At 39.6% G+C, this 20,817-nt stretch overlaps 1 protein-coding gene across 4 annotated transcripts in view; it reads right to left on the minus strand.

The window, feature by feature from the left end:
• The window catches only part of sh3pxd2b (SH3 and PX domains 2B), a 37,582-nt gene that overhangs the window by 14,558 nt on the left and 2,207 nt on the right, over window positions 1-20,817 (minus strand). For all 4 annotated transcript variants that reach the window (XM_018691365.2, XM_018691368.2, XM_018691366.2 and 1 more), the window contains exons 2-4: window positions 19,513-19,593; window positions 9,855-9,930; window positions 4,197-4,273 (exon numbers count right to left, since the gene is read on the minus strand). In XM_018691365.2, the coding sequence (XP_018546881.1) occupies window positions 4,197-4,273; window positions 9,855-9,930; window positions 19,513-19,593 (234 nt within the window). The remainder of the gene's footprint in view (window positions 1-4,196; window positions 4,274-9,854; window positions 9,931-19,512; window positions 19,594-20,817) is intronic.

Consider the following 20,817-nt stretch of genomic DNA (forward strand, 5'->3'; position numbering starts at 1 on the left):
TCCTCTGCTGGCCTCTACCTCTGATTTTAATACTCCTAAGTGTTTTGGTCCTGTCCTTAAGGTAGCAGAGTCCCTGTCTCCTCTTTGACACACACTGCTAGAACGTCAGAACTGATGGATGTGGAATGGAAGCCAAAACCAGCCAAGGTGTCCTTGCCCCATGTACCACATTTGCACTGTCATAACCATAAGTTCACGGCAGCAGCTTGTGTCGAAGGAAAGGAGTTGGACTATAGCCATAGACAGGGTATATCCAGTGTTTTCCATTAGCTGCAAAGTCATAAAGAGTGCAAGTGTGCATGTGTGCCCCATACATGTTTGTTGATTTATGGTATATATAGATTATTATGTTTTAACATGACCTAAAGAAATCTTTTTACTGTAGCTGCATCCATATCATAAGGCACAGAAGCTAAGCAGCTGATATAAGAGTTTTAACTCGTGACCTCCAGAGGACCCTCACATCGTCTAGTCCTGAGGCCCAGAGTGCTACGCTGTGCCTGAGGTCAGAGGACTGGCTATCCTCTACTTAGATTTATTCCTCTCCTCGTGTCAGCCTGTGACCCGTCCGCTCATTACAATTCTCCCCAGGGAGTAGACGGGAGGGAGGCTCGGGGTACATTACAGCAAATGGACTTTATGGGTGTTCTTTACAGCAGGCAGCATTAAGGTAATTGTGTGTGTGTGTGTGTGTCTCTGTGTGTGTGTGTGCGTGTGTGCGTGCGCGCATATGTGTTTTCTCCAAGGAAAAGTAGGAAATGGAAATGCATTCCTATAAAAAGGTACAGTGCATTGTGACTGTATCTGTGCTCAATAACGTCTCACATGTGGACACATACAGCCAATAGGGATCCTCAAACAAAGGGAGGTTTAAAATGTTTTTTTTTTTTTTTTTTTGTCAGAAAGCATCATCCACTAAAGGAAGTGTCAATTTTTGATCCAATTTTTGTCCAAATGTTTGGGGTTATTTTCTGGCCCCAGAATAAGGAACATTTTGGGGCATTATTTACACAAAATCTTAATGCTTTTACTTACAAACATATTATCCTTTCAAATACCTTAATACTGACTAATGAAAGTCAGGTGAAAAACAGCTTTATTACTTGGTATACTTTTTGATGTGATGCATTTCATCGAGCTGTGTGACTGTACCTCAGCAGTTTTACTCTTGGTTTATGCAAACAATCCCTGATTCCATGTTTTTTTTTTGTTGTTTTTCCTGACTTGAATGAAAACATAAGACTTCACAACCAGGGAAATTCCATGAGTCAGGTTAAAGCCTCAGCTGCACAACAGAAGGGCTGACTCAGCTCTTCCCAAAGAAAAACATGTACATGAAGTTTCACCTTGTCAACCTGACTGCATGTAGGGGTGGATGAAACTGCTGTTTTTGTGCTTATAGTCAAGTTCAGATTTGTTTCAGCAGTTACTGTAATACACTGTAAAGCTGAATTCTGAGATCCAACCTGCATGGCACTATCAAAGGGCTGAATGATGTTGTGAATCATTATCAGCTATCTATGATTAGACAGTGTTGATGTGCGAAAGAACATTTGGCATTGGCCGACGAGTTGTGACTTCCCAATGCTTGAATTTAAAAGCAGAGTGACAGGACTGTATTAATTTCCAATCCACATAATGCTCTCACATACTCTTGAGTGTTCTGTCTTCAAATATTACTTTAAAGGGGCGATTTTTATAAGTTTTCTCTGGTGCCAGACATGATTTCTTGTCAGGAGTGGGTGGTGGTGATGGTCGCTTGGCAAGAGCTATGGTCATTGTTGCATTTACAATACGAGTGCTACTTTTTCAGAGCAGTGTGGATGCTACAGTGAGTTACTACTGGAAAGTGACGAGACAGACTGACTGGGCCAAGGCTAGCTGGTTAGCATGCAAATTTCAGTAGAAAAAAAAGTGATAGAACTGGCAGCAAAGCATTGCCATTGCTTTCCACCACTGGAGACAGCTCTTGGGGAGTAAAAGAATGCTGAACTCCAAAACTGGCAGATGGCTCCTTTAATAAAGTCCTTGCACACCATAAAATCTTATAGACAGGTGCTTTGGACCAAAAACTGAGAAGGAATCAGGAAGCCTGTACACTGTCTCTTTACTTTGTTTTTAATTTTTGAATTACTTTTCAGACATTTCCACACTAAAAACTTTGAGCGCAGCAACACCACTGATGTAAAACTGGCCCAGCTATTCCCATAAACATCCACACCCACAGGCATGAACCAACAACTTTACTTACTCCTCCCCCAGACTTATTTTTCACATAAGTGGTTAAAGATGTTGCCTAGACCAGCTGTACATTCCTTTAACCCCCCAATGACACTTGGTGGAGTATCATACATAAAGGCTTTTCCCTTCACTCTGAGGCCTTGCAAATTGATAATTTTATTCAGGGAGGAAGAAGTGACAGAAAAGTCTATCAGCACTGTATCAGAAACTAATCTGTACAGTGATGGTTTCATGAGGCTCTTTATGGAGATAAAATTATACAAGTGAAAATAGACGTGAGTATGAAGTCAGAACTAACTTGTAAAAACATCCGCAAATTTTCCCTCTGACAGAGAGAAAAGAAGTAAGTGTGGATGGTTTAGAGGCCCTAAGGTAAGCCTGTAAAACTGAACAAAAACATGCAAGCTCAGCACCTGCAAGCGCTTTGCCATGACTCTCAACTGACAACAACATGAGGTAAAACAACAGCTCATCTTCCCTTGTATTTCTAAACATACACCTAAAGCACTTGACTTTGTGGCCACAATATTCATTTTGTAAATGTTTGACCATAAAATGTAATGACTTTGGGATGCATAACAGACTGACTCCTTGGTTAGTGCAGATAAACAGCTGGCATACTAATTTAGAATAATGGAAAATCTTCAGCTATTGCTTTGTATTGCAACAAGACAAAACTTTGTCTTGTTGCTAAGAGGCTGGACATCAATCATAATATGTTCATTTAGGTTGCCGTGGTTACATTTCTGTCAAATTGTGGTGATTATTTGCAAGCTATTGGCAGTTTTATGGTCACAGTTCTGCTTTAGTTGAGCCAGAGTATGCACAGTTGCATTTTTTCCCCTTTCTTGAGGCCAAGTGATTAATCTCTTTGGTAAAAAGCCATGTAATGGACTGGATAATGCACAGGTTTTACATTATCTTTTTTCTTCTTAACTGATGGAAAGAGTTTGTGGTATTTCAAATGTTAAAAGGGACACCACCGATACATTACACTGCCCTTATGTGTTCTACAAGAGTCTATCTTGTCTTTCTTCTGTCACTGGCAGCAACCTAACGTCATAAGTACATCTATAAATCCTCTTGCCCAGGGGGATCATGATGGGTCACTGAACATTTGGGTGTTACAATGACATCATCTTTTCTTTTAGCTACATAGCAACAGATTTATTTTTATTTATTCATTTTTTGCTTATAAACTATTGATCCCTTGAGAGAAATTCTCCTTTAGTTTGTCTCCCTTTGCAGGGAGGTCAGAGTCAGCGACAGAGCACCTGGGGAGCTTTTAGGACACCTTAGCAGGGTGGGTGCCTGCTGTCACAAAAGCTTGCTCCGGAGAGTTAAGTATGGCACACGATACACATTGCCAAATTAGAGGGCAAGGGCAATGGCATTATTCACACAGCTGTTCTTCAAAAATGTAATCCTATAAATCTTGTTGTTATGTAAATCCTGCAGTGAGACCATGAGCTTAATTTTAATGAATATAACCATGTGCAACCACTACAAGGTTGGTGTGTGCATGTGACAGCTAGGAAATCTGACAGGTGAAGGTAATGGGATACTAATTTGACATATTTGAGACTTGGGAGTTGTCTCAAGAAATATCACAGACCAAAACATTTATTCAGCGACAAGTAAGTTCTCTTGAAGCCAGATGGTCTGGTTCTTAAGAATAATTCTGAAAGCGCTGAAAGAAGCAGCTATTTGAGTTGCTTATGTATACACAGAGGTGAAAAGATTACCGTCCATTTTTCTGTTCATGAGTAAGTTGATGCAATGTGGGTGGGATAGTTGTTTTTCTTATCCTCTGACCACTGTACTTTCCACCTTGATTCTCGTACTTTTTGATGAACGTGTAAATGCTCCCCTGGCCAGTGTAGCTTTCATGGACATTCGGGAAATATGACTTGCTGATTTCCAGGTTAAAGTCAGATATTGGTCAGTACACTCACCCTGCAGTACTCGTTGATGGGCCGTAGCCTTTTCATGGCCACATCTCTGATATGGCTCCTCCTAAACAGGATCTTCCCTGGAAAATAGTAGGAAAAACAGACTCAGAAGACGATAGAATAGAAAATTGAAAATATCAAAATCTTTTTCATTTGACAATATAAACTCTTAAAATGTGTATACAGGAAATGTGCATGTATGTTATGTAAGGAAGAGAAATAATCAGTGTTGCAACAGTATTCCAATGCTAAATTATATAATATATTCTAATAGTCATACTTTATAAGAAGCATGACTGTTATGTACTGTACACAGATACTGTGTTGAATTGCTTTTTCATTTGGACAATGCTCTTGTTAAAAGCAGCTTTTCAAAATGTTAGGAAGAATGAAGGACAACAAGGACAGTGGCTTTTAGAAAATTTGGTTAGTGAATTAGCATGCAGACACATGCAGATCCAGTGGCGTCATCAATAACGCTGACAGCACAATGAGGTGGGTAAGGACCTAGGTGAATAGCTGGCCTTTCAAAGTCATGAATAAATGATTTTGGGAAAGAAAGCATATTATGCCTGCATAACAGCTTAAATGCTACCCCCCCATCTTATCTCCAGGCACAAATAACCACGGGCACAGACGAGCTGGGTCGCCATAACAATAACAAGAAATGGCTACAAATAGGCCTCTTAAAAACACTGTTCTGACTTAATGGTATGCAGGAAATTTCAGAGCCAGCATCTATTTTCTCCTAATTTTAGCTGCTGAAGTTTCTCCGATAAATTCATTGAGACAGCTCTAATGGAAACATATAAACTGGGCAAAAAGTCAAGGCTGTAATAAGATCCTGAATGCAAAAAGGACATGTTCTGAGAAGTTAATGTATCACCTCCATCAAGGGGCTAAGGTGTTTGTTTAGTGCATATTTAAGGCAGACTTCCTGAAACACAAATCTATCTCGCAGGACATGACCACTGTGCAGTCAAGCCACCTACAGCTCCACAGTCTCACCCATGTTACTTCCTTAACCCATAGAGCTCAAAACTGCAAATGTTTGTTTTATTTTGTGTGTGTGTGTGTGTGTGTGTGTGTGTGTGTGAGAGAGAGAGAGAGAGAGAGAGAGAGAGAGAGAGAGAGAGAGAGTGAATGACATATTGACATAAAGCAACAGGCACACAGAGACTGTTTTTGATCGTCACATTGTCTGATTTTGAATATAATATTGTGTTACTCGTCTGTGCATCTGTCATCTGTGCAAAGACCTAAGACAAAAAACATACATGTAAGGAGAGGAAACAAGAAACCAAGACTAAAAATACAGGTAATAATTTTCATTTCACTTCCCTTTTATAATATATGAATAAAGATACTATAATATCCACTATAATATCAAAAAGCCTCAGTGCAGATGCTGTTAGTGAATAGGGAGACCTGATTGGTTTGGAGATTAATCCAACCTCAAGCAAATAATGTGGTTGGCTGCTCATTTGAGCTAATATTATGAGTAGGTGGGACAATTTTGTTGGAAAAGACAGATCTTCAAACTCTTGGGTGTTCCCGTAGCCTCTGTTTTAGTCGCTTTTCTTCCATTGCATGGATTTTATAAAAGCTTTCATGGTCCCAAGAGGATGAACCTACGTGTGTGCAGAGGAGAAGAGTACAGTACTACATGAGGGAGACTATTAAAAAGGAGATTGAGTAGATGACGAATGAGAGAGGACATTCCAAATCTCTTAGGTGTTGGCAGAGCAGTCGAAAGGACGCACTGTCTGGACAGCTCTTGAAAACTAAAGAGTTCTGAAAGTCAACCCCCCAGACGCCTACTTCTCTTCCTCCTCTCTCTCTTTCTCTCTTTCTTCCTCTCCTCCCCTCGTCACTCCTCAAACAGAAAGCTTTTTTGATGGTTTTCCAAAGCTCTCTGGGGTCAGAAGAGAAGCACTGACTCAACACTGCCCACTCTGTATGCAAGGCAACTCATGGGTGCAGCCGATGAAAAGGGCTTGTTTGGGGATGGGGAGGGAGGGGCGGAAAACTGCTTGGAGCCATGGCTGAGGCAGGGTAGACGTTATGGCAAATCTCAGAGCCAGCAGCGACCAAGGGTATCAAACAACTTTTGTTTCCTGGGGAGAACGAGGGAGGTAGATGGACAGAAGAGACAGATAGCGATGGAAACACAGAGAGGATTGTTGTTACACACCTCACACACAGTAAAGCTGTTCTAAGCACAGTTTTTAATCACTGGATTTGGAACACATGACTTCCTCCTGTTTTTTCACCCTATTTTGTGTCTTGAGGGTGATTTTGTGAAACTAAAACCTTTACATAAGACCAGTTCTGTAATTCTGTTAATATTTGGACTGCAGACAAACTTGAGGACTTGAGACAAGTTTTGACCTTTCACTTCTCTTGTGACTTCTTATTGCAAATATGAGACTTGACTTGAAAACTTGACACTTCAGTTACAACAATCGTGAGACTTGACTCAAATGAGACTTGATTTGAGAGTTAATATTACTTGACTTGTGAATTTTCAGTTCAATTCATTTTAGTTTTATTTATATAGCGCCATATCACAACAAAAGTCATCTCAAGGCACTTTTCATATAGAGCAGGTCTAGACCATACTCTTTAAAATAGGTATTTACAGAGAGAGACCCAACAAATCCCACCATGAGCAAGCACTAGGCGACAGTGACTTGCTGTCACAAAACTTGTATTTAATGACTTGAGACTTAAGCTTTTCTGAAATATAAACTGACTTGGACTTGCCACAAATACTTTACATTAACACTACAAACAGGCATGTGCTTGTGGACTATTCTACGTTAAAGCCAGATGAATAGTCTGTGTGTCTGCTGTAATTACTGTGTTCTTTGATAAGTTGCTGACTAAGGGCACACACAACTTCATAAGCTGCTGTAAAAGACAGGTCTGGCACTGGTGCACCAAATGCAACGTATTCAAGCAGACAGCAGCAGTGATTGCTTTCCCCTGCAGACAAGAGATGAATGTGATATGAATGAGGCATAAACAACAAGGTCGTTGTAGTTGTTCAGTTATTTTGTGTTTTTCTGTCCTTCACAGAGAACCAACTGGGGAATATAAGCTATTCAGCTCCACAGAATCATACTTGACCTGTCCAACATATTGTGCCTCCTACTGTGGCAGGCAGAGAGATCCCCAGCACAATCGAGTATGCTGAAACAAGTTTGTACTGTAGATCTATCATTGGGAGGAAAAGGGGTTGTGGGAGTCAACCTAAATTACAAATTCATAGTCTACTTCTGGGATCCAAGTTCATGAAATAATATCACCTCTTCTATCATGCAGGGGCCCTAAAGAAACAGACCCACATTCCATCTTGGGTTTTGACGCATAGTTTAACAACTCCAGCTTTAGATAATTGGTCAAAAGCATATCAGCTCTTTTTCAAAGGCTGACCTGCTGACACTGCCTTAAAGAGCATCGCTCAGGGGTTCAGGGTGAACGGATCAAATTTATCACTCTTATCTAAATGTCATGCATGAACCCATCAAAGGAATCTGGCACTGAGAGAGGTATTCAGATGGCAGTCTGCACATACCATGCAATCTTGAAATAACAGATGGGTCAATCTCCTGTAAAGACAAAGAAGTTAGGTATGGGTTTAAATGGCCAAGTATAGAAATTTTTGGAACTTCTTCCTAGAGGTCAAGGACGGACTCTTAACTGCAGCAACCAAGGTTTTGGTGTGTCCACCTGGCCAAAAACAGAGATCAGAAATTCTGTACTATGCACACATACAGACAAGCCACTTTGCTGATGTGGAGATACCAAAAGGAGTAAAAACATCTTGAGGCCTTGAACAAACCAAACCAAAAAGGGAAAACCACTTCCGTGCCTCGTAAGGTTGGCCTCAGCCCACAGTCCAGACTTTTGCTTCATAAGTGAATGATTTTCTTGGCTGTCAGGAAAATTCTTCTGCAGATCAGGCAAATGTTAACTTAGAATCCCTCTCAGAGGAGGGTATGACCTGATCCAGGATCTGAGACTCATTCTCTAAAACCTTGATTTATCCAGGCACTAAGTATACATGTTTTCAGCTCCACAGTGGCATTCTTTGAGGGTGCCAATGTTGAGTCCACTCAGTCTTTAACTTTTTGGTGTCTTAGCAGCTCCACAAGAGCAGCAGGGAATTTAGTGTCTTCTTTGGAGGAACGTTAATGATAATTTTCTACCATTGAAAACAGGATGAGTGAAAGATTCTATGAACACTCACTGGAAGACAGGAAGAGAGAAAGTGAAGGGAAAATCTTCCAGGCTCTAACAGTAAAACAGAAAGGAAGTAAACAGAATGAGAAACAGTATGGTCAGTATACTGTGTCTGACTGTATTAGCAATAGTAGTGTTTTTCTATCTCTCTTCCCACCCCCCACCTCCCATCCCACTCAGAGTTCATCAAACAGTCTCTCTCTGTGTGTGTGTGTGTGTCTTCTCTCAATGAGTTCCAGACCTTCATGGCCACAAAAATAATCCTATCCCCCCTCCTGTCCCAAGCATGGCAGGGGAGATGTGGGTGGGGTCCTTGGGTGAGGGTTTCTTTCAAACTCTCATAAAGAATTACTTTTCAGCAGGATCTAAATCTAAAACCATTTCAAAAACTGGTTGAGCATGCCCAAAGCCCTTATTCCAAACAAACTTCTTTGCCACTTGGACTTGCAGGAGAGTAATGGAAACTAAAAAGAAGAGATCATTATTTTGGCCGGGCAGGTTTCAGACAATATGATGATTCAAGTCCGGACAATGGTGCAGCTAAGCCAAAAAAACAACTCATGATTAATGTTATGCACTGTAACAGTCTAGTTTTTTATTAACTGAAACAATGGCAGATAGTATGTCACCCAAAGGCTCCAATGTTAATCTATGTGGCTTGTCTAAAACAGTGTATCTGGGGGTCATATGCTGAGAGATCAGCTGAATGTTTAAAGAATAGGTGAAAAAAACATCTTCTTGCTTGGTTCAGAGAGCAGGGAGGTGACAGCCAATTATGGTTTCTTCAGATAATTGTAGTTGGTTCCTTTGTGACAGCATGTAAACCCAACAAAACATTATGTTTTCCTCCAGTTCATCCAGTCTATCATGGATGATCTGTGAGTCACTGTTGTCCACATTTTATCCCAATGTGAAATCAGAAGGAGAAGGAATGAGACGAAGACACGACAATACAAGGAAAAACAGTGATTAAAGCGATAAGCGATGACTCACTGTTCTTTGTGTATTGTTATGTACATATTTTGGCGACAGCTTATCATAAGTTCGGTTGAAACTTAAAGTGGTTTTCACTGTCAATTTTTCAGATTTTCTGAATTTAGTCTAGAAATTTTCAGGTATAATGAAAAATGCCTGTCACAATTCCTTAAACCCAACATGATGTCTTGAGTTTAAGAAATTGTTAAGACATTTTGGGTCCTCGGTTTTCAGTCCAAGACCCAGAAAATGTTGATAAAAATAAGAAAAGGCAGCAAATCCTCAAATTTCAGAAGATGAAGCCAACAAGTGTTTCACATTGTTCTTGATAGTATTATTATTATCAAAATAGTTCTTATGTTTATCTCAGACAATCCATTTCTTGTGTGTGTGTGTGTGGGGGGGGGCATTGGGGTACAATGTGTATTTAACTCTTACCTGGTAGGAACGGAATGATCCTGCGCTTAGGGTCTTTCTGGCCTCCCTCCACTGGGAATTTATCCAGCAATTCCATCTGAAACCCCACAATTAATTAAAACTTATTAGCACACTAAGTATTTACACTCACACACACACATATAAACATGCATTTCACAGGATAGCCAAAGCTGGAGAGGAAGGGTTCACATTTTTACAAATCAGCAGTTCCTACAAGGAATTCGGCCAATAAAGGAAGGCCTGCCAATGATTAGGAATGTACTGAGCAGATGGTATGGTTTTTCCTCTCTGCTTCATATGCTGCTGTAGCTAAGGGGCTGTTAGTGGGAAGGCATCACTGACATAGTGGAACATTTTTGGTACCATCATTTTCAAAGGCCACAGTAAAGAGGCTCCTCCTCATACAGGATCACATCTCGTGATCACCATTTCGCTCAGTTTCAATTTGATCATTCTTTCTCTTTAAAACTCAATCTGTCAAAAGAGTCGATGTTTTGGTTTCTACTTCACACTGAAGTAAGAGGGCATGTTCTGTCATTGGCCCCTTACGTCTTTTTTTGTCCATTAATCTTCTATCCACGCATATGGTTGTTTGGATACATATGTATGTATAAATATTTGTGTGTATGTGTGTGTGTGTGTGTGTTTGTGTGTGTCTCTTCCATTCTCTATGCAGCTGAGGCCAATAAAATGACACCTGGCCATACTGACCAATGAACTCCAAGTGCACTCTCTCTTTTACTCTAATGTATTTTTTCTGACACGTCCTTACTCGATTTGATTAAATGTTTGGGACACGAGTGATTGGATACATTTTTGATACTGTGGCCAGAGTGTAGAATTCAGTACTTCAAAAACACTAAGAAAAGCCAAAAACCAAATTTTATTTTAACCACAGACAAACACTGTTAAGAGGATTGTTGAATGATATAAAGATATCCACCATTTCTTCAATTATCAGCCAATTTATTTGTTCACTATTTTTTTCACTATTTTTACAGACCATAAAACCATGCACCAAGAGCACTCTCAAAACTAAGAAGACTCTTCTGTAGTGATTGCGTAGTTTCATACTGTAAATCATATGCACTATTCATCAAAACAGAACATGCAATTACTGATTCTCAAATCCATTGTGCTTTTTAAAAAATCTTTTAGTAATACATTTTGACACAAAATTGTTATATTACATAATCTCACACACCTTAAAAATACGTACTATGCAGCAGTGGATGTGCTACCATCCCGTTCTCACTTCTGAGATAATGGTTTCAGATCTAAAACACTGAATTATCTACTGTGGACACACAGAAGCAAACGAGTGACTCCCAAATGCAGAGCTCCTTAGTTCAAGGTGCTGCATACTTAGTTAAGCTTTAACTGAAACCAGACACTAGATTGTACGATCTTCTGCTGCCATTTAAGAAAAACAACATAGTTATGGATCGAGAAGGTCTGCGGATGTAGTGAGAGCTGGGCCATGTGTACCATGGCAGGGCTACCACATAATTACATTAATGCCGTTTCTGACTGTGGTCTGTTCAATGTTAACCTGATGAAATCATTTATCTATCAAGGCTGTGCTACACAGAGGTATTTGAGGGTCAAAACAAATTGGCACGACAAACATCTAAATCAGGGATTATTTCATTCTATCCACCGTTAAATATCTCTGAACCTTGACTGGTATGAAAGACTCATGTCTAGAATATGCAGCAACAATTCCCCAAAAAGGAATGTTAAGTCCTGGAGTTTGTACTGTTCTATATTTAAACCGAAGGTTTCAACAAAAATATAGACTTTTGATGTGTTATATATGACAGATTTTGTATCTCTTTTCCTACTTATCTTGTATTTGACCACGAGAAGCACTCAGTTTGCCATCAGTATGAAACATAACTGACTCAAAATATTAAATAACTGGTCTCCGCCTCCAGTCCACCTGCTCTTGAATCTAATTTTACATGTATGAAATGTAATCAGTGCGCATCATTGTGTAGGTAATTGTGTGTTGCTGCTGAATTGCATTAACTCACCAGACATTATTTTTGATGTGAACTTCGATTATTTATTGAGGTTCATAGTTGAGATTCCTGATACAATGTTACCCTGAGGCAGCTATTAATAGATACTGTTGTAATCAAATAGTTCTTAGAGCAAACAATAAAAATTAAGTCTAGTTGAGCTGTCATAAAATATCCTTTGAATACAAATTTGAAAGAAACAATAAGTTAGATTGAGCCAAAACTAACAGAAACGCAGGGGAGGTGTAAAATGAGGTGATGGAGAGGTTATGGAAGAGGCAGAGACATGGGCCAAATAGTATTTTCTAATACTTTTTATGGACTGTGTCTGTAGTCAGGTGCCAAAGAGGCATTGTTGCCATAAAACAATAAGTGGCATAAAACTGCCAAAAATTACTTAAGGAGATATGGTTTAATATTTTAATATTTTGAGGAAAACTAACACCAAAGATATTCTGATATTTGATGTCACCCACATGTAACCATTCCTGAGAAAAACAGGTATTCTAATTTTTTCACAAAAGACCTGAGTGAAATGTAATAGTAATCTTAAATTGTGGGGAAAATATTACAACCAAAGTGGTACAGTATTCAAAGGTAGTATTTGACCACAGTTTGAAATGACTGACAGTCCCTGGTTATAGACATCTGGAAGGGAAAGCACCAGTTGGAAAAAAGAAAAAAAATATAATTTATCTCCAAGCATAAAAAAGGACATATGTTTTACATGTGAATGAATATCTGCAGACCTTCAGCTGTGCAGAAAGACCCTAATGGCCTTTATTTTCTCCGCTTCACTTTATTTCTTCACCAACTTTTGCTCATATCTTATGATACTAAATGTTCCTCATTCCATATACCTCAATGAGCTTATTTTAACCTAATCTTTAAACCCTCTAATGAGCTGTGGAAGCCCATGCAGGAAGCCAGCAAATCATCAAGCGCGGCAAGAAAAAAGACAGTGGTTTGGGAATTTAAATCAAATTCTTTATAAATCTACTCTCCCACCTCAAAAGGCCTTTGATGAATTTCCTCTTTAAAAATGAGCAGAGCTGGCCAGACAATAATAACAAGCGGTTTTTTGTGATATCTACAATAAAGATAAAAGTATAATCACAGAACAAAGAGGCCAGTAAATTCTTAGCTTTCATACCTGACAGACCTGATTTTCAGACCTAGTGATTTTGATAAGCTGTTTTTTTATATGATATCTGGCTTGAATTTTGTTGTAACAAATAAGAACATGTTTTATACTGTGTACTATGACGGCACTGTTCAACCTTCAGGCATGAATATCAAACCGGATATAGTTGCATTTAAATTACTTCTCATTGGCTCTGACTGTTAAAGCTCAGCGTCATAAAGTTAAAGCCACAATTTCCCCCGTTAAGCAAAAAAACAATGAGAAGAAAGGGCCAGAAAAGTGAGCCATGAACCCTCTTTGTCTATAAAGGCCAGTTAAGTAAAAGAGGTGAGTCAGTCCACTTTAGTCTCCAGTTTCTTAAGATACAACAAAAGGCAAAAGGAGGAATTCCAAAATGAAGAAAAAGGCAATAAACTCACAAAGCATCACTCTGCTTGGCTTAAGATTGTGGTGCCTCACTACTGACACACTACCACCTCAAAAAGAGACAGTATAACCAGAAAGACAGGCAGACTAAGACAGAGAGAGACAAACACAGGAGAGCCAATACCTCACACACTGTAATTGTTCCCATGTGTCTGAGTTTGAGTGCAGGCACACCCAGTCTCTGTGTCTACTCTAAACCTTGTATCTCCTCTGTAATCAGAGCCACTCCAAGAAGAAAAGGCATCTGCAGAGAGTAAAGATGTCTCTTCAAAATACCAGTTACATCATTTACCCAACATCAAATATTCATGTTCAACAGGCAGGAGGATGTCAAGCCAAGGCAGAGCACAGTCAAGCTCCACATGACTTTCCAAGGCTATTAAGAAGTATGTTACACCAAGTGATATCCTGCTGTCTTCATTTCAGTTAGAAAGAAATGTACATTGGTACCATATAAATATTATAATAACAAAAATATATATATATATAGAGAAATCTGTGGGTGTCACACTAACATTAAGCAACAGCTGATAACAGGTATTGTCATATATTATTCTAGACCATGCTTGGAAAATATCTAGAGTCCCTGCAGTGAAAGGCAACACTCAGCAAAGCTTTAATCTGGAAGGAAATTGAATAATGGAAAGATTGATCTGTTAAGAATCTGTTCACAACACACAGTCTTTTAAATGTGCTTTGAAGTGTTGGAAAAACTTTGGACACATTTCAGTTGTTGATTGACTACATTTACATCAACAGACCTAGTGCAAGGATGTAAGGAAGAAGAACAAACCTTTCCACTGTCAACATGTCACTTCACCCGTCTGTTAATACGCCCATATATATGTTGTAAAACTTTAAACACTGTAATTTTATTTAACAAATTCTTGCTGAATCCGAGACTAACGTAACCTTCCAAGGGACTACAATTTGTCTAGTCCATATCCGCCTTAACCACACCATCAGCCTTGAAATAAAGGCCTAATAAAGATCTGAGAAGCACCAGGCTGTTGAAAGAGAGCATAAAAAGGTTGAAGAACAATGGCTTCTCTCTTTGCAACATGTCTATCTCAGTAGTCCTTTGAATCTTTTACTCATTCACTGTAGAGTCATGCATGAGGTCATTTTAACCCTTTGCAGACAACCATACTGTTAATGAAAAAGCCCACACTTTGGTAGGCTGGACTGTTATCCACTTATGAAGTAGTGAGAACAAAGACCATCATCCATGGGCAGTGGCTATCAATGGTAACAGTTTAATATACTGTACTGCATACTGATGCTAAGGGCTTATTATTACCTGTGGTAGCACTAGAATAAAATGGCAGGTTAACTTGATCAATGGCTATACTCTGGGCAGCTGTTTGTTGGATAGAATTTAAGTAAAATTTATACAAATTATGATACCAAAATAACATGGGGGGGGGGGGGGGGATCATGGCCCAGTGTTATGTTGGATGGGTAAACAGCACAGAATAAACACGTATAGATAACGGATGGATGACTAAAGAACATCTATTTTCCTATCCTCAGACTGGCTTTCTTATTTTGATCAATACCATGTTGCCTAGGTAGCATCCTACATGCTAATGCTGTTTGAAGGGACACACAGATGATGACAGTGCCTAGAATGTCTACATATGGTCTATATAATTTTATATAATTTTATATAATTTTAATGTCATACTTTTAGTCAGTCCCTGTAGAGCTATTCTGTTTGAGCATCTTGGATCCTCAATTCAAGGATCACTTAGTAAGGGTGGACAACATGACTAATGGAGAAAATCTGAATTCAAACTCAGTTTAGTAAACAATGAAATACGTTTGTGATAATCTGTTTCTACTTAACTACATCAGGATAAACAGTATAGCAACACTCACAATATATATCATCCAACCCTACCATGTTGCCATAAACTGATAAAAAAGCATATTTTACTTTATCGTTTGGTTGAAGCTTTGAACTTGTTATACAGCAAGGTCGGCATCACTGTAATTTTGGCTCTTTAGTGCTGCTCTCACTATTGAGCTACAGGACCATGACATTGTTTATCATCATCAGCTGTTCAGGCTGGGTTTAGTCACTGTAATTGCCTCCCCAGGAGGCATGTGACACAGTTTTTCTGGTGTCATATACTGCCCCACCCCGCCCTCCTGTTGCTAAGGCAAATTTCTATCCATCCATTGATTTTCCATACCCGCTTATTCTGTTGTTGGTTGCTTCGCCTGGAGCCTATCCCAGCATGCACTGGACAAGCGGCAGAGTACACCACCCTATCACAAGATGTGAAGCAATTTCCCAGTCTTTTGGTATTTTGTAGCACCAGTGGAGGGAGGCTCAATCAGTTTCTGTTTAGTTTGTTGTGTAATGAGCATATTTCACTGAATCATGAAGAATATAGTGTACCTATCTTTCAGCATTCCCAAAGTGAAAACATATGTTTTGGTTTTGTTATTGTTCCAGGAACACTGCACTGCTCAAGGATGCATACAGTAAATTGTCATGAAAAAAATTTGACCAAAGTACAAAGTTTGCACAAGAGGGAAATAAGAACATTGCTGCTGCTTTGTGAAATTCGTACAACAGGCAGCCCCACTGCCCTGAGCAATAAAATCTGCCCCCCTTTATAATGTTTTGTTACTAGATTACTGCAGATGGAAAATATGTGACAGCTGTGCAACTCTGAATAAACAAGTAGTGATGTATTGGATTTTTTCCAACAGCTTTAAAGTAAAAGAATATCCTGTAGCCAAAGTGACTGAGAATGCTGGAAGACTATAGCTTGTGAAGTTGAGTGGACACGTGTGCAGCATGGAAACTGTTCTTAGTGACATGGAAATAAAACTGCAAAGCCGCTAGAATGACCCCATGGCAAAAAACCTCTGCACTTTCCATCTCTCTGAAGCGCTAGCTCAGTCTATTTCTGTTCACAATTCAACACATAGAAACAGAGCAAACAAAAAACTACAGGTTTTATGATAAAATGCTAATTGCTCAGTTTGCTCACTCTACTTTGCTTTACATATTTTTATGCATAAGTGAAGGCAACAACTCTGCCTCAGCATAGAGTCCAGTATAAGGACACTTCACTCCCTTAGGCTAATTGGGGTATGCAGCTATACAGAGACTCTGGTTTCGGTGTTACAGAGGAACGTCTGGCTTTTGATCAGGTATTTTCAGGAAGTGAGTGCTATCAGACATGCAAGACACCAGTAATTAGAGAGAAGTTTAAGCCATGGTGCCAGTCTCGTTCAGATGCAGACTATGCATTTGATGCGGTCGACTGTTTTTGTTTATCGCCTCCTTTCGCAGGTGAACACTGGGTGAGTTAGAGCAACTGAAGTATGTTTAAGAAAAAGGGATGCAAATTAGTTTTAAGATTATAATTATCTAGTCACTGTCTGGATTTGACCCGTTATGGAAATAAGAACTGATCGTGTGTCATCTGAATGTAAAACCTGTTTATGTTAATTGAAATAATGATTACAAACAGAGATTCCTCTTACTAAATGTAGAAATCATACTGACACACACTGTGGTCAGTGACCACACAAAAAGCAGATGTTGCCCTGGTGGAAGGAAAGCATCAGCTACTTGGACCAGAGGTGTTCACAGGATGTAGTGAATAACACTTCCTGTCTGGCTTCCCAGCTTTGGACTGACCAAAGACACTTTATGTATCATTTCTTACACTTTCATCTTGTCTTGGTTCATATGAACCCTTTCTGAATCACAAGGCAAAACAGCCTCAAGTTACAGATCGAGAGATGACCAGAGCAGACAGGGAAAAAGGCAGGATAGAAAGGCGGAAAGCAAAAGAGGGTGACAGGAAATTGAGAAATGGTGATGAGAGGAACTGAGTGACTCAGCTCTGCGTCACTATCCTGGTTGATGTTGGGATGACGTCAGATGATTATTGCTGGTCCAAAATATCCAACTAATCTTTTCTACTGGTACTTTTGCAAGTTTGATACATATGCAAGTTTACACTTGTACGTACTGCCTCCAATGAATATCTGTATACCAGCACTCTTAGTCTGATGCAGACAAAAGCGTTCACTTCATCCCATCTCATTCATCCCATTGCCTTTTATATGTTACCAATCAAACTGCCATCCATTTAGATGAAAGCGGTACTAAATGTGTTTAAAATGCACTGAAGTACTGCGTGATAAAGTTTAGCTTGCTTTAAGCAGTGACTTTTCCCCTCTGAAGCTGTGTGCGCTAGCTGCTCTGCCGGGGGTGGTCAGCACACTCAGTGCTTGTTAGCCTGTTAGCACTCCATACCAGCATATCATATTAGTGTCCTCACCCAGTAAATACTACTAAACACAAACATCCCAGCACTGTTGATGATGCCAAACCACTGCTGTGATCTTCATCATTGTCCAGCGTGCAGAATAACTTTTTAAAACGATTACAAAAGCAACTTCAAATAAATCCTACAAGCAATTCTTGCACATAAAAACACATATAATCCCTTTATCACAGTGGAACTGGGGATATCTTGAGCATTCCAACCTGCCACTTGTCTGTAAGAAATACCACAGCCTCAAGGTGGCTTATGATACATTATTGCCAAACCTTACAGCAGATAAGAGACTGGCTTGTAATCTCTCCAGCTGGGTTTATCTATATCTCCCTCACCACTGAGAGCCCACCCACAGGCTGTCAACAGAGTAGGAAGCAGCTGAAGGCATGGGAATGTCCCTGCTGAAAATATCTTGTATATGCTCATCTGATTCAGTGCCATTGATCCAATACTGCATATCTCAGTCATGTCACTAGTGATTTGTGCTGGTAATATGCTTTAGTATGGATGAAATAAGTATCAAATGATGATTGGTGACAGCTAACTGTGTTTTATCAATATTTGTGGATGTTTTAAAGAGGCAACTGCTTAACACAAATGTCAACATGTATGGATTAATTCTGATATGGCAATTACATAATCCATCCCCTGGCTTTCCAGCCCATACTGGAAAAAACCTCCCCAAAAACATGAATATTTAAAGGTTTCATAATCTCCTCCTGTCGCCTAGTCTCCAGGTACCCTTTGTGATTATCATCTTTCCCGTCTCTTTTATGAAAATGCCACTTTATTATTTGTGTCTGTGTAGACCATAATATTTCATGAGAAATAGGGATGGGGTCTTTACTTGTGTAGGAGAAGACAAGAAGTTCTTTAACTGTTGCTGCAGTGCAGTTCAGTGCAGAGCAGATAACAGCCCATACTCAATATTATTAGCCATTCTTCTTTCATTTCACTACTCAGATTACTGTTCATAGCTATATGTGCACTTTAATTTAGGCAAAGCCTCAACAAATAGAAAGGTGATGCAATTAAAAAAGCAACTGTGAATGTGATATGAGCAAGACTGAAATAGTTTTCATTCTTCTGGTTACAACATTACATTTGCAGGCTCAGAAAACCTCAGTGAACCATTATAATTCTTTATTTCACTGCTCATGCTTTGACCATCTTAATCAATTAAGAGGCATTTAATTCAATTAGTTTGACAGTATGCTTTGCCTCAATTGACTATGCACTCATTAAAAGCAGTTGCCTTTCTGGGTTTCCTTGAGTCTGTGCTCTCTAAGCTCAGATGTGGCCCAGGCCCCAGATCCATTACCTTCGACAGAAGTACTAATGAGATTCCCTCCTTATGCGACACACACTGCCAGCATGACGTTCGAGAATGATTCAGACATTTCTGTGGTCATCAGTGTGGTCGTCGCGTTCATCACTGTCCTCTATTAACTGTACTGGGACATTTTCTGACTCCTCTCACAGATTATAATTACCAGTGTCATATGGGTGGGGCAGGGAGAGCCTGGATACAAGTACTAGATCTACTGGGGGACAGTGCTTTATGGAGAGAGCACTTCAATTCCCTTCTTGGCCTGTGCCAGTCTTCACTGGTGGAAAAGTTATAACCTGTCACTTTGCTTGCCCCGTAAAACATGCTACTCTACACAACCTACAGCATGAAAAGAAAAATCACATACCACGACACATTAACACACAGTTTTATACATACACAAACCAACACACATACTCACCTGCAGGTCAAAGAACTTGCTGTAGCGTCTGTAAATGATTTCCGTGCTGCCATCGCTCCAGGACACTTTAATGATGTAAACCTAGAAAGACAAAACACAAAAATAATTGGAACATTTGAACAAACAAATAATCATTATTGTTAACCACCTGATAATCCAACCCCCACCCCTTGGGGCATTACTCGTGACTCGTAGTGCCAGTAATAGTCAGTGTCATGACTCTTAGCTGAGGGTAGCATGAGGAAAGGCAAACAGCATGCTTGTCAGGCAACATCAGGCATCGGTCTCTGTCATCATCCGTTCACATGAACGTAATAGGGATATCCGATTATTTCATTTCCCTGTCCTTTTGTATCATTTCCTGCTGCAGAGGAAGTCATTATCCTGTGTGGATGCAGCAAATTTGACTATGCTGTCTTTTCAAAATTGTAGCTCTTGAAGAAACACTGTCGTGAAAAAGAAACAGCAAACACACCAATGAAAACACTGACATGAAGCCTTAAACACTGCACAATATCACATTCTACCTCAACCTCAACACCACTGGAATACAGAGATGGATTACTACCTTTGTATCATTTGTGGGACTAAATTAAGTTGAAAATTGACTTGTACATGTGCAGCCTCAAATTCCATCTAGCTCTTATCAGCAACATTAAAACATCACGTAGCATTTAACCAAAAGCATCCAACCTAATCGCTGCAGCCTGAAGGCAAACAGACACAGTTCTTTACTTCCTTCCCTGAAGACGAGCAAGAGCGGAGAGGCAGGGAGGTGATTGGAAACTCCCGGGTGGCTTGCTGTGTCTGGCTGAATGCTGTTGGCCACACTCCCAGACCTTCTCCGGCCTCTCTCTCTCTTTCAGGGCACTAAAGTCAGATACCACCATGGATGAACCAACTACGAGAACTATATAGGCCAGCAGGGAATCTGTCTCCATTAAATAAAAAGAAATATATCCCAAAACATTATATATTTATGCTAAATTCTAACAAACGGGGGATCACTTGTACAGTAACACAAGTGTAGGGACAATTTTCAGGATAATATCTGTGGCCAACTTACTAAATTCTTAACAAGAAACAACCTTTATATGCAAAAAGGTGGTTGCTACAGCTCGGATATGAATAATACAGACAAATAAGCTCTAATCTACAACTACAACACCAGCAATGGCAAATAAGGCTGAAGCCATAGGTCTGAGGAAGAGGGCAAAAGCTATAATTCCACCTACAAGTTAATGAAACACTATAATTAGCAATAAAATGCCCTCATATCATTCTCATGGGAAAGTTTCCTTTCTC

This window comes from Lates calcarifer, linkage group LG20 (genome assembly GCF_001640805.2).
Source record: "Lates calcarifer isolate ASB-BC8 linkage group LG20, TLL_Latcal_v3, whole genome shotgun sequence".
In the NCBI taxonomy this organism is placed as follows: Eukaryota; Metazoa; Chordata; class Actinopteri; family Centropomidae; genus Lates; species Lates calcarifer.